This window comes from Pan paniscus, chromosome 11, assembly GCF_029289425.2.
Source record: "Pan paniscus chromosome 11, NHGRI_mPanPan1-v2.0_pri, whole genome shotgun sequence".
Classification (NCBI taxonomy): Eukaryota; Metazoa; Chordata; class Mammalia; order Primates; family Hominidae; genus Pan; species Pan paniscus.
In genome coordinates, this window is record NC_073260.2 from 91,352,964 (window position 1) to 91,366,412 (window position 13,449).

The 13,449-nt window shown below is 48.6% G+C and overlaps 1 protein-coding gene across 1 annotated transcript; it reads right to left on the bottom strand.

Moving 5' to 3' along the window:
• Positions 1–807: 807 nt before the first annotated feature.
• SPINK4 (serine peptidase inhibitor Kazal type 4) lies at positions 808–5,790 on the bottom strand. The gene is made up of 4 exons (XM_055117113.1): positions 5,769–5,790; positions 5,187–5,227; positions 3,617–3,729; positions 808–1,909 (listed from the first exon to the last, which is right to left on the bottom strand). The coding sequence occupies exons 1-4, from the start codon at positions 5,788–5,790 to the stop codon at positions 1,864–1,866; spliced, it is 222 nt and encodes a 73-aa protein (XP_054973088.1). The 3' UTR covers positions 808–1,863.
• Between the last annotated feature and the right edge of the window lie 7,659 nt (positions 5,791–13,449).

Genomic DNA, 13,449 nt, shown 5'->3' on the forward strand with positions numbered 1-13,449 from the left:
GGCCAACCAGATAGACTGTATTTCTCAGTCTCCCTGCTCAGAAGGCCATGAGACTACATTTTAGCTAATGTGGTTTATACAGAGTGTGTACGTCTTATGGGAAATGTCTTCAGAGGCAAGTGGCGTGCCCTTTCTCTCTGTGGCCTAGAATGCAGATGTGATGGCTGTGGTTGGAGTAGCTGTCTTGGACCTGAGGTAGAAACTGTGATGTGGATGGCAGAGTAACAAAATAGAGGAGCATGGAGTTGTCATACTACATAGGTCTATGTGTAGGAGAAATGAAGTTCTGGCTATAAGTCACTGTTATTTTGGGTTTTCTGCCTCTCACAGCCAAACTTAATCCTACATCATTCATATGCAGGTATGAAACAGGTATGAATCAGTCCCAGTAGAAGGCCTTATTCATAGATGGCCTCCTAGGCCTGCCACCTGCAAATCTATCAGCAACAATTCCTGCTCAGTGTTCCCATTCCAGTGGTCCAAGAGAAAGTAGCTTCCTGCCTTCCTGTGCCCATTCTCTCAGACATGTGTCTTCTACAGAGCATTTCCTGCCCTTTCTGCCCACTCTGCAGCAGGAATCAGAGTCTGTGTGAAACTGCTCTCACCTGCCCAGGCCTCTCTCCATACCCCTTTCTCCTGCCACCATTATCAAGAGGCTCTGCCTAGGGGCTTTGGCCAAAAGAGGAGGTATTCAACATATACCACAGGAGGGGGTCTCTGTCTATGGTGACAGTTCTGAACACTGTGTGTCCCTGTGGGACATTGTGTGAGTGCATGTGTGCAGGACGTGCCTGGGGCTGTGTCTAATGTCAGAATATTTGACAACCAGTCAGAGCAGATGTTGACCAAAAGAGCAGAGCAGCATCTGGAAATCATCCCACAGTGCCAGGAATTAACCCCAGACCGTGGACACCGAGAGACCCAGGTGTTTCCAGGGGACAATCTGGGTGGCTAGGGTATGGGGGGGCACTCAAAGGGCTTGGGGCATCACCTGTTTTCAATTGTGAAAAACCTAGTTCAATGTTACAACAAGCAGTTCAGCTGTACTGTGTACACTGCCTGAATATCAGCCATTGCTGTGCCACGTGTCTGTGTGTACATGCCTTGGAGTGCTGGCACAACCCAGGAGGAAGCCATGGGGGGCACAGGATGACTCTCACAGAGCTTTTTTTTTTCTTTTTTGAGGCAGGGTTTCACTCTGTCACTCAGGCTGGAGTGCAGTGATGCGATCATGAGTCACTGCAGCCTCGACTTCCTGGGCTCAAGCAATCCCCCCCACCTCAGCCTCCTGAATAGCTGGGACTACAGGTGCATGCCACCAAGCCTGGCTAATTAAAAAAAAAAAAAATTGTAAAGACAGTCTTGCTATGTTGTCCAGGCTGGCCTGAAGCGATCCTGCCACCCTCAGCCTCCCAAAGTGCTGGGATTATAGGTATGAGCCACTGTTTCTGATTTCACAGAGGCTTTCTGAGGCTGGGCTGTGCACCCCAGCAGTGGCAGAGGATACAGACCTCACCTACGTTCTTGGCCTGAATGATAGTCCAGGCTGGGGCAAACAGGAGTACTAGGCAGCATCCTGGGGTCAGGGACTGGCCTCTCAGGCAGGCAGAAGATAACTGGGACCTCTGAGGGGACATGTGACAGGGTTGAGGAGCACCAGAGGGACGGACAGAAGCTGGACATCAAATTCAGAGTAGAGGTGACAATGCAAGATCCACCTCCTATCCCCTCTGCAACCAGTGTCCCCAGAGACACTGACCACTTCACTCAGTTGGGCTGGATCTTTTATTTCATGTCATATCCTCTCCATGCCCAGCACTGTTCTCCAGCTGACACTTCATGGCTTGAGGTGCTCCTGTGGGATCAGCATTTGCCATCTTTCATGATCTGGATGTCCTGTTTGGTATTTCTAGGATCAAAGAAGACAGGCATGAGGCTACCTTCTCAGGAGCTGTAGTGTACCATTCAGGGACCTGGCATAGTCCATCCAGACATCCTGCTGAGCGTCACCCACATATGCAGTGTATGGATACAGGGCAGATCCCAAGGGTCCATGGGCACATCCTTCTACAGCTTTTCCTTTTTTGCACACCCTCCCCCTGGGGGATTTCAGCTTCCTGGGGTTTCCACCACCAGCGCATGCTGATGGCTGCCAAATCTGTCTCCAGCTCGGACCTATGTCCTGCCTGTTCATGCAGTTGTCCATATCCAGTGGGATGTCCTAGGGGCTCAACTATCCACAAACATCACTGCCCCCCACAGAACTGGTACAGACCCCCAAACCACCCATCTCAGCCCATGGAACCACTGGCCACCCAAGCCCACAAATCAGAAACCAGTATGCTGCCTCCTTCCCCTCAGCCTTTACATACAGTCACATACCAAGCCTGTCAATTCCACTCCCAATGTACCTCCTAACCATGAGTCTTTGATTAGCATGATCTTTCTCTAAGCTAGGACAACATCCTGATGTTCCTTATATTTCCTCAAATACAAACTTTCACATCTATCCAGAGCTTTGCAGCTTCCGAGGACTTTCTTCACTTCCATGGTCTCATTTAGTTCTCAGGATCATAGAAGATGGGTTTTATTGATGAAGAAACTAAGAGCCAATAGGTGATCTGATGTAGGGAGGTCATGTTCTAGCCCTGCTCATCTCTCTGGACTCACTTCTTGCCTCTCCCTGATTCTCCCTTAAACTTTATACTCCAACATGTCCAACTTCTTATATTTCCTCAAATGTAAACTTTTCCTTGTAGACCTTTTCAAACTCATCTACTTGAAATTATCTTCCCTTGCTCCTTTTTCCTAGCTAATTTCTACTTATTCCTGTGTGCCCCACTGATCCCTTAGAATTCTGTGCTGAAGGCCGGGCACGGTGGCTCATGCCTGTAATCCTAGCACTTTGGGAGGCTGAGGCGGGCGGATCACTTGAGATCGGGAGTTCGAGACCAGCCTGGCCAACATGGTGAATCCCCATGTCTACTAAAAATACAAAAAAAAAAAAAAATTAGCCAGGTGTGGTCGTGGGCGCCTGTAATCCCAGCTATTCGGGAGGCTGAGGCAGGAGAATACTTGAACCCAGGAGGCGGAGGTTGCAATGAGCCAAGATCGTGCCACTGCACTCCAGCCTGAGTGACAGTGAGAGTCTGTCTCAAAAAAAAAAAAAAAAAAAAAAAAAAAATTCTGTGCTGCAATTGGCTGACTATCAGCCTGGCTTCCCCCTTACACCAATTGTATGTTCCAGGAGGCCAGTGATGCTGTCTAACTTAGGCTCTGTTCTAGCCCCAGTGCCTAGCACATAGTAAATGCTCAATAAATAATTGCTGGCTAGACGAATGAAAAAACAGATGATGTCACCTAGTCAATCAGGGCAGAACAAGGAAAATGGTTTCTGCCCCTACTCCCTATCCACCACCAGCTTCTAGATTTCTGCTTGGAACCATGTGCCTTCTTTGAGTTAATCTGGCACTCATTCTATTAGGGGCATATGTTGGAGGACTCTTCTCAGGTCAAGCATGTATGAAGGAAGAAGCAGGTCAAGTCTTGCTCCTTTCAGACTGTGCACCAGAGATGGGGCCCACCCAAGCAAGCAGGGGTTGTGGGGCAGACTTACATCCGGGCCAAGCAGAGCTGGCATTCATTCGTATATGTGAGCCCATCAGTGCCGCAGACCAGGTTGGACATCTGGGAACAGGTTGGAGACTCTACCATGTGTTCACAGATGGGCTGTGGAAGAGAAGGGAGGGAGAGGACTCAGGGATTCAGAGGCAGTGGGGAGGGATACAGGGGTTCTGCTCGGAACCATTGGGGCCCCAGTGAGGTATCAGAGTCAAGAAGGCCCCCAGTGTGGGTCCAGTGAAGATGAAACCAACCACTCAGAGCCCCTTGGTGTGTTTGCTTGTATGTGTGTGTGCATGACCACGTGTGTGCCTATGGCTGGATGTGTACATATGTGTACCTGTGTCTCTGGAGCCCCCGGTGTGCAGGCATTCAAGCGTATGCCTGTGTTTATGTCTATGTGTGTGGAGTGAGTTTGTGCCCTCAAGCTCCTGGGGACTTGTTCACACCCTCTTCAGAGGCACTAATCAGAACTTCTGCTGCTGGTCCCATTGAAGACCCCAGGATACAGAACCACCCATCATTCCCAGGAGGCCCCTCTCTCCCTGGGGGTTCCTGAACTCTCCCTGGCCTGCATGACCTATCAGGCCCATGTCAGAAAGGCTGCAAAAGGTGCGAAGGCTGAAGAAATGGGGCAGAGCTTGGGGCTTAATCGAGGCTGTCTGAAAGGGTTTGAGGACAGGCCTGAGGTCAAGGTGAGAACTCAGTCAGGACTGGCATTAGTGCCTGAGACAGGGATAGGCTGAGAAAGGTTGTGTGGTGCAACCGTGAAGGCCCGAACCCTAGAAACCTGAATTTTGCCACTGATTAGCTGTATAACCTTAATTGAGGTATTTCCACTCTCTGAGTCTCAGTTTCCTCATCTGTAGAAATTATAATAGTGGTGTTTCTCTCACATAGGGCTAATTGAAATAAGGTATGTAAACTATTTGGCTCTTTGGCACTGAATAAGCGGGGCTGGATTCTGATGGACTGACGGGGACAATGCTGAGGCTGTGTATGGGAAGGTGGCTCCAAGCCTCCTCATTCCACTACATGAAGGGGCAATCTCAAGAGTCTCAAGGATGCCAGTACCACTGCCTTCTGGGTCACTGGGGGCATTAGGCCAAGGGCCAAGGTGGAATCAGGATTCGGGGACAACTTGGTGTTTAGACAATCAGATGGAATGTGGTGGTGGGAGGCTGGCACACTCCACAGGTGCTTTCAGTGTGCCAGGGTCCCCTCTTTGGCCTGAACTCCGTGGCCTGCCTGTCTGCACTATACAGAGCAGAGAGCACACCCTGTCCTGCTAAGCCTGGGTAGGGAGATCTCACTGATGGAAGGGGCCTTGGACACCAGGTGGGGGATATCATAAGGGCTTTGAGGCCAATCTTGGGACTTGGGTGAGGGGGCTGGGCCTACTCAGCCTTGGGGGCTAATGTGGGGAATGTGCAGGCCAGGAGGCCACCTTGGAGCCATTGAAGGTGTCTGAGCAGGATCATGGAGAAGAATAACTGGTTTCTCAGCATGGACGAGAGGACTCCTCTCAGCAGAGAGAAGGTGAGAACAACACGCAGCTGCCTTACCATTCTTGAGAAAGGGAGCTTTCCTGCTGCCACTGGCACTTCTGAAACACAAAGAAGCAAGAATTAGATTATGCCGGCTCTAGACCCCAGGTCTAGGGGTCTGAGGACTGCTTCTGCTTCAGGGAGCTTGGTCCAGCAACTACCCAACCTGGAATTCCTCAAGGAAAGGTGATGAGCCACCAGACAATGGGGCTGCCAGAAAGCTGATGTGATCTTGGGTTCCATAAACAGAGACAGAAATTCAAAAATTAGGAAGGTGACAGTCCAGCCTATTCCTTGTTAGATCCCACTGGAATTGTTGTGTCCCATATAATAATTATAAAATAACAATTCAGCAGTTATTATGTGCCAGGCATTGAGAACACATGATTTTAACTCCTCTCCACCCCTCTCTTACTGCTGCGTAGCAGAGGGAAGAAAGGAGATAGTAGCGGATGCTGTGTTCTGCCATCAAGAGCCCTCGCGCAAGTCTGAGGCACTCATTTCCCCTGCTGCCAGAAATATTGACCACTCACTGCAAGTCTCTTCCTAGGAATTACCCTCAGAGAATGAAGCTGCCTTGCCCAGGGCTGCATCCACTACCCAGGAACAGCCCATATCCCATGTCGGGTTGATGTGGTTACAAAGGGCCTGATCCCCTCGCCCAAAGCTGCCTGTAGGATCATCTGAAGCCTCTGTTGCGCTGCATGGAAGTCAACTTCCCTCATCCTTCATGGATGTTACTCCCATGAACGCTCCCCAGTAAATTGCATGTATAGCTCAGAATCTGTTTCCTGGGGCATAGGTCAGTTTAACGAACTACGAAAGAGGCTCAAAGAGGTGACGCAATGCAGTTTGTTAAGGCAGAGGTAGGATTTTCCCACACGTCTGTTGCAGTCCAGAGCCTGACTCTTTCTACATACACTGGTGTACCCCTCAAGGTCTGGCTGAACTGCTTAAAGGACATGAGCAAACTGTGATGTGACTGACAAGCATGATGGGTGGATGAGGGAACTGGAGCTATGTCTAATGGCACAGGTGGAAGGAAGGGCGTTTATGTAAATTAGAGAAGGGCAGGATGCTCCCTGAAGTCTCTGAAGGGCTATCCTGGGGCTGAGGGAGAGATGGACTCTTTTCAACCTCACAAAGCAGAGCCCATCTCTGTGAGGAGGCTGCAGGGAAGCAGGTTTGCGTTCCACATGAAGCAGAATTTTCTCTCAGTGGGAGCTATGTCACAGTGAAAGAGGCTTTCTCCAGAAGTAGTGAGTTTCCCATCACTGGAGGTGTGCAAGGCAATGTAGTTTTATATTTTCCTGGAGATGCTATTACAGGGTATTTCCACAGAGAGAGGGAAACAGAAACTTAGACTAAGTCACCCCAATGTGCTGTTTAAGCCTGGCATTGGGGTATCAAAATGCAAACCTAGACCTGTCACTGAACTGCTTAAAACCCTTCCATGTCAAATTGCCCAAACTGAAAGTGATCCAAATGTCCTTCAACAGGAGAATGGATAAATAAATACAATGGAGCACTACTGAACAATTAAAACAAGCAACTGATACATGCAATAACATGGCTGAATCTCAAAAATAGTTTGCTGAGCATAAGAAACCACACACAAAAGATTATATACCCTATGATTCCATTTATGTGAAATCCTAGAACAGGCCAACTAATCTATGATGGAAAAAAATCACATTGGGAAGCTGGGGCAGGAGGATCACTTGAAGCCAGGAGTTTGAGACCAGCCTGGGCAACATAGCAAGACCTCATCTCTACAAAAAATTTAACAATGAGGGCAGGTTGCAGTAGCACACACCTGTAATCCCAGCGCTTTGGGAAGCTGAGGCAGGTGGATCACCTGAAGTCAGGAGTTCGAGACCAGCCTGACCAACATGGTGAAACCCCATATCTACTAAAAATACAAAATTTGCTGGGCGTGGTGGTGCACACCTATAATCCCAGCTATTTAGGAGGCTGAGGCAGGAGAATCACTTGAACCCAGTAGGCAGAGATTGCAGTGAGCCAAGATTGTGCCACTGGACTCCAACCTGGGTGACAGAGCAAAACTCCGTCTCAAAAATAAATAAATAAATAAATAAATAAAAATAAATAAATTTAAAAAAATTTTTAAATTAGCTGAGTGTGGTGACATGCACCTGTAGTCCCAGCTACTTGTGAGGCTGAGATAGGAGGATCGTTTGAATCCAGGAGGTTGAAGCTGCAGTGAGCTATGATTGCACCACTGCACTCCAGCCTGGGCAACAGAGTGAGACTTTGTCTCTTAAAAAAAAAAAAAAAAAAAAAGTGTCAGAGCACTGGGATGGGGGCAGGGATTGACTGACATAGGGGAATTTCTGGGGCTATGGAAATGTTCTGTATTTATTTTTCTTCCCTAAGTCCCTGTCTCAAGAGGTCCTGTATCTTGATGGGGGTTTGGGTTACACGAGTGTATACATTGTCAAGATTCATCGAGTGATAAGATTTGTGCATTTCTTGATATTTAACTGTTAGGGAAAAGAAAAGCATTTAAAAAATATAAAGCCCTTCCATGGTTCCCTGTCCTGATCACTAAGCCTCCCTATGGACCTGAGCTGCTTAGTCTTATGTTTAGGGTACTGTGTAAGCTGACCCTAAACTTGCTTCTTGGGCTGACTTCCCAGTACACCTCTCCATACCCCAGCTATTCCTCTCTGCTCACAGGTCCTAGATTGGGCCCTGCTTTGGCTCATGCCGTGTCCCCTCCCTGAAATGTCTTCATCTCTGTTCTCCTCCCGCTGAATCATACCCTCCTTTCAAGGCTTGATGCTGCCCCCCAGTGAAGCTGTCCTTGATGTCCCCCACAGTTTCCTGAGCAGATCTGGATGGAGGCTTCTTTCACACCACCATGTACTGTCCCACTCACTGGGTCACCCCGCCTCCCTATGCACCTGAGCTCCTTGGGGTTCCTTTATGTCTGCCTTTATGCAGCACTTGGTTCAATGTCCCACACTGTGGGTGTTCAGGAATTGAATACTAAAGTGCATTGGTGTAATCCCAGCACCTTGGGAAGCCGAGGTGGGCAAATCTTGGGGTTGGAAGTTCGAGACCAGCCTGGCCAACATGGTGAAACTCTGTCTCTACTAAAAATACAAAAATTAGTTGGGTGTGGTGGCATGTGCCTGTAATCCCAGCTACTCAGGAGGCTGAGGCAGGATAATTGCTTCAACCTAGGAGGCAGAGGTTGCAGTGAGCCAAGATTGTGCCACTGCACTCCAGCCTGGGCAACAAAGCAAGACTCCGTCTTGAAAAAAAATTTTTTGTTTAAATAAAAAAAAAAAATTAAAGTGTATTGGGAGGAGGGGGTGTTCAGAATTCTACGATGTCAGAGTTTCTTTCTGGGGGATGTGGGGAAAAGCTACATTTACCCCCAGGCTGCCCTTGACCTTGACCCAAAGTGCTCCCTCCTCACTCAGCCCAGGCAGTAGTCTGAAATGTGCAAAAAACAAAAAAAAAAACCAAACAAACAAAAACCAAACTTCTTCAGAGCAGGCTTTTCAGTGTTCCCAACTGCTCAAGGAGTAGGTAGGTGTAGGTGCCAGGCTGGGCGTAAGCAGGCTGGGCATAAGCAGGCTGCTCCTGAACAGGTCCCCAGACCCATTTCCCTTTCCCCCTGTGCCCAGGTCTGTTTCCAGCTGGGGAAATGGGTGTGGGACTGGCCATGAGGTCAGTGGCCCTGGGATCCTGCCAGGCGTTGCCTTATAACTTATGGCTTTTGTCCAGGAGGGTCCTAACTGGTCTCCCCGCTTCCCTGTTCAGTTTATTCTCAATGTACCAACCAGAGCAACCCTTGAAAGACATAACTCTCTGCTCAAAGCTTTCAGTGCCTCCCATTTTAGTCAGAGGAAAAGCCAAGTTCTTATGTTGGCCAACAAGGTCTTTCCTGGTACAGTTCCAATTTGCCTCTCTCATCTCCTCTCCTATCACTCCGTACAACGTCCCCTCCTGCCACACTGGTCTTACAGTACCTCAGCCACTCCAGGCATGCTCCTGCCTCAGGCCCTTTGCACCTGAGCTGTTCCCTCTGCCTGGAATCTTCTTCTCCCAGATATCCACATGGCTTAGTCCCTCATCTCTTTCAAGCTTTGCTCAAACATCGGACTCTCAGAGATACCTCCCCTGATTTGAAATTGCAACCCCCTTCCAGTGCCCATCACCCTGCCAAGTATTTTTTCCTTAACTTTTATCAGCTTCTAACATACCGTTTAACATACATTGTAACCATCTTGTTTATTGTCTTTCCCCTTTTCCTCTACCCCATTGGATTTATGCTCCATCAGGACCATGCTTTTTCTGTTTGGGTCACTAATCTGTCTTAAGGGCTCAGAACAGTGCCTGACATGGTAGCTGTGAGATTGCAGGGATGGCCCAGATCCTGAGAGGGCCCTGCCCCAAGTATACGTGTCCAGTCCTGGGAAAGGGCTCTGTCATGCTCACATGGCTGCCCAAGTCCCAAATCACAGTCTTTCAGAGAGATCGGGAGCTCAGAAGACCTCGGCCAGGTCTCTCTTAGCACCCACCACCCTGCACCCAGCATACTTGTCAGTCTCTCCTGAGAGCTGGGACCCACCTGCTCCCTTCTGTCCCCACAGCCTCCAGCCCAATAGTTGCTCAGTGCAGCTTTGAACTGGAACAATGCCCTCCTTTACAGCTGGAGAAACTGAGGCCCCAAGAGGGTAGGGGACTTTGGTAATTCTGCGCCAGAGTCAGGATTTGAACCCAAGTTTCTTTTCTCCCAGCCCAGAACTTTCCCCAGCACAGTGGAGGGTGCATATGCAGAATGAAGGTACATGGAAAAAGCTGAGGCCTCACAGGGTGCTCCAGGCCCTGTTTCTGCTCTCACCCCAAGCTCACCTACCAACACAAAGTCACAGAGAATCCAGGTTCTGCCCACTCTCCCCTGTCCACAACAAGGAGGGCAGCCAAGGCCAGGGCGATTACCCACTGGCGGACGGCCATGCTGATCCTGGGATAGTGTAGCCTGAGCTGGCTGGGGCCTGGGCCTGAGGAAGGATGGGGACCTATTTATAGTGCCGCTCTCCTAATCTTATCTTATCTAGGGCCAGATGGAGAGACCAGAGTTAATCTTTGCATGCTGACATCCGGAAAGGGCTTGCTCTAGGTGCAGATGCTGAGCTTTTGATGAGATCGGGCTGTGGCCATGGGGCTGGCAGGTTTCCAGAGTGACAAAAAGTTTGGACAACTTGCAAAGCTGACTCCAATCTGAGGGTTGGAGCAAGGAGAGGAAAGTTGAAGTAGAAAGAGAGAGAGTTCAAGGCAGAGAGAAGGGGAAAGAGATAGAGAAAGAGAGAAAGGAAAAAAGCAACTGGAAGATGGCAGGAGGCAGAGAAGGGGGCTGGAGCCTGGATTCCTTTGCCAGTGCCTCCAGCAACCAACTCCGGGACCTCGGTAGAGCCACTTTTCTTAACTGGGCCTCAGATCACCCATGCACGAAGTGGAGATGAGACTTTTGGCTCTGCCTTTCTCCCAGGCTGCTGTGAGGATGGCGGCGGTGATAGCAGACGGGAAAACATTTTGCAGAATATGAAATGAGCTGTAAATGTAAGCAGAAATGATCGTTTTTACTTACTTTCATTTCACTTATTTTTTTGTACCGCAAAGTGGGCACAACTAACAGGCAAAACAAAGGCAAAATAAAACATTAAAAGGAAGATGTCTTCTTGCTTTGCAGGTATTATGTGTTCATTTCCATTTTTTTTTTTTTTTTGAGACAGAGTCTCACACTGTTGCCTGGGCTGGTGTGCCTGGCGCGATCTCGGCTGGCTGCAACCCCTGCCTCCTGGGTTCAAGCGATTCTCCTGCCTCAGCCTCCTGAGTAGCTAGGATTACAGGCACCCGCCACCTGCTCGGCTAAGTTTTTGTATTTTTAGTAGAAATGGGGTTTCACTATGTTGGCCAGGCTGGTCTCGAACTCCTGACCTCGTGATCCGCCCACCTCGGCCTCCCAAAGTGCTGGGATTATAGGCATGAGTCACTGTGCGCCGCCTCACCTGCATCTTCATAGGTTAAATAAAGACAAGATTCTTTTAAAGAAAAATCAGTTTCTAAAACTCTCCCATACTTACATAGTATACATTAATAAGTAATTTGGATATTTGCTCTCAAAGAATTTCTGATATATAAAATAAATTTTATTTACATACCCGTTTCTCTAATTCATTTAGATCAGTGTTTTTCAGCTGTGTCTGCAGATTGGATTTCCCTGGGGGAGAATTTACAAATACAGAAGCTGAGCTTCGCTCTGAAATATTTAAATCAAAATCTGTGGGTTTTTTTTTTTAAGAAAAACTTTATTTCGAAAGATTTCAAGCCTACAGATAAGTTGCAAGAATATTCCAATGACAAGGCGAAGGATTCTTGTTTGAGGACAGCCCCAGCCAGGTGCGGTGGCTCATGCCTGTAATCCTAACACTTGGGAGGCTGAGGCAGGAGGATTGCTTGAGCCCAGAAATTAGAGACCAGCCTGGGCAATATAGCAAGACCCCAACTCTACAAAAAACATTTTTTTTTAATTAAAAAAAGAACAGTCCCTTTGGGGACACCAGCCATCCAGTCACCTCTACAGACCCATAGAAGCCCCAGACCTGTGGCCAAGACTAGCTTGAGGCCCCCAGTGATCCTTGACTCAGCTTCAAGATCCTTCTGTTCCTCCTTAGGAAAATGCACAGTCCCAGGGATGCCTCTGAGGCAGGTGGCAGCTATCTTTCCATTGCTTAGGCAGGTAGAGAAAATATTTAATGATGACTTCCTGTCCTAAAGCAAAAACGCCATCTTATAAAAGGGGAATTGGACTTTAAAGGTCATCTTGGGGCCAGGCACCATGGCTCACACCTGTAATCCCAGCACTTTGGGAGGAGGCTGAGGCGGGTGCATTCACTTGATGTCAGGCGTTCGAGACCAGCCCTGGTCAACATGGTGAAACCCATCTCTACCAAAAATACAAAAAATTAGCCAGGCGTGGTGGTGCATACCTGTAATCCCAGCTACTCAGGAGGCTGAGGCAGGAGAATTGCTTGAACCTGGGAGGTGGAGGGTGCAGTGAGCCAAGGTCGCGCCACTGCATTCCAGCCTGGTGACAGAGCGAGAAACTGCCTCAATAAATAAATAAATAAATAAATAAATAAAAATAGGCTTGGTGTGGTGGCTCACGCCTGTAATCCTAGCACTTTGGGAGGCCAAGCTGCGTGGATCACCTGAGGTCAGGAGTTCGAGACCAGGCTGGCTGACATGGTGAAACCCCATCTCTACTAAAAATACACACACACACACACACACACACACACACACAAATTAGCTGGGTGTGGTGGTGTGTGCCTGTAATCTCAGTTACTTGGGAGGCTGAGGGAGGAGAATTACTTGAACTAGGGAGGCGGAGGTTGCAGAGAGCCGAGATTGCGCCACTGCATTCCAGCCTGGGTGATGGAGCCAGACGGTCTCAAAATAAATAAATAGATACATAAATAAATAAAATAATAAAATAAAAAATAATGGTCATCTGGGTTTCATCTCCCTTCTTCCACTAGGGCTTTCCTACAGCAGCCCCACTGGGAGGTCATTCATGGTGATGGGGAGCTCACTACCTACCAGTTTCGTTGTTGAATGGCTTCGAACAAAGACAGTCCTTCCTCACACAAGAGGTCTGCCTCCCTGAGAGTCCTTGGGGCTTGTAGCTTTGCCTCTGGCCTCCTGTACTTGCATGAACCTCCTGTACTTGCACGATCACCTTTAGGCTGAGCAGGTCTGCCATCTGCCTGCCTCCTACCCTTGCACATGTGAAGCTCCTGGGCCTCTCTTCATTTCTCATCTGATCACTGACAGGTCTGTCTGTCAGTGTCCCAGGTTACAGTGAGGAAGGGACAGAGGGGAGCAAAGGGGTTTGATCCCTTCCCTGTTTCGGACCTTAGATTTCTATCCACGTGGCAGGAATGACTACTGAACATTCTAGCTGCTGCAAGGAGCCAGGACGCTTGAATTTTGCATCCTTCAAAGCACAGAGTAAAGTCAAGGGCAGACTGTGGAGTACTGAGCTCACTTACCATCCCAGCCCACCCCAAGGTCTCCTTTTCAGACAAATACCTTCTAGATTCACTCATAGTAACAAACTTCCTAATCTGTCATCCCATCAAAGTGTGAACCTAACTCCTATATCCGACTGCTATTGAACAGCCCACTAAGGATGTCAGTGCATCCAAGAAAACCTCACCATTAATTCACCATTCATGTA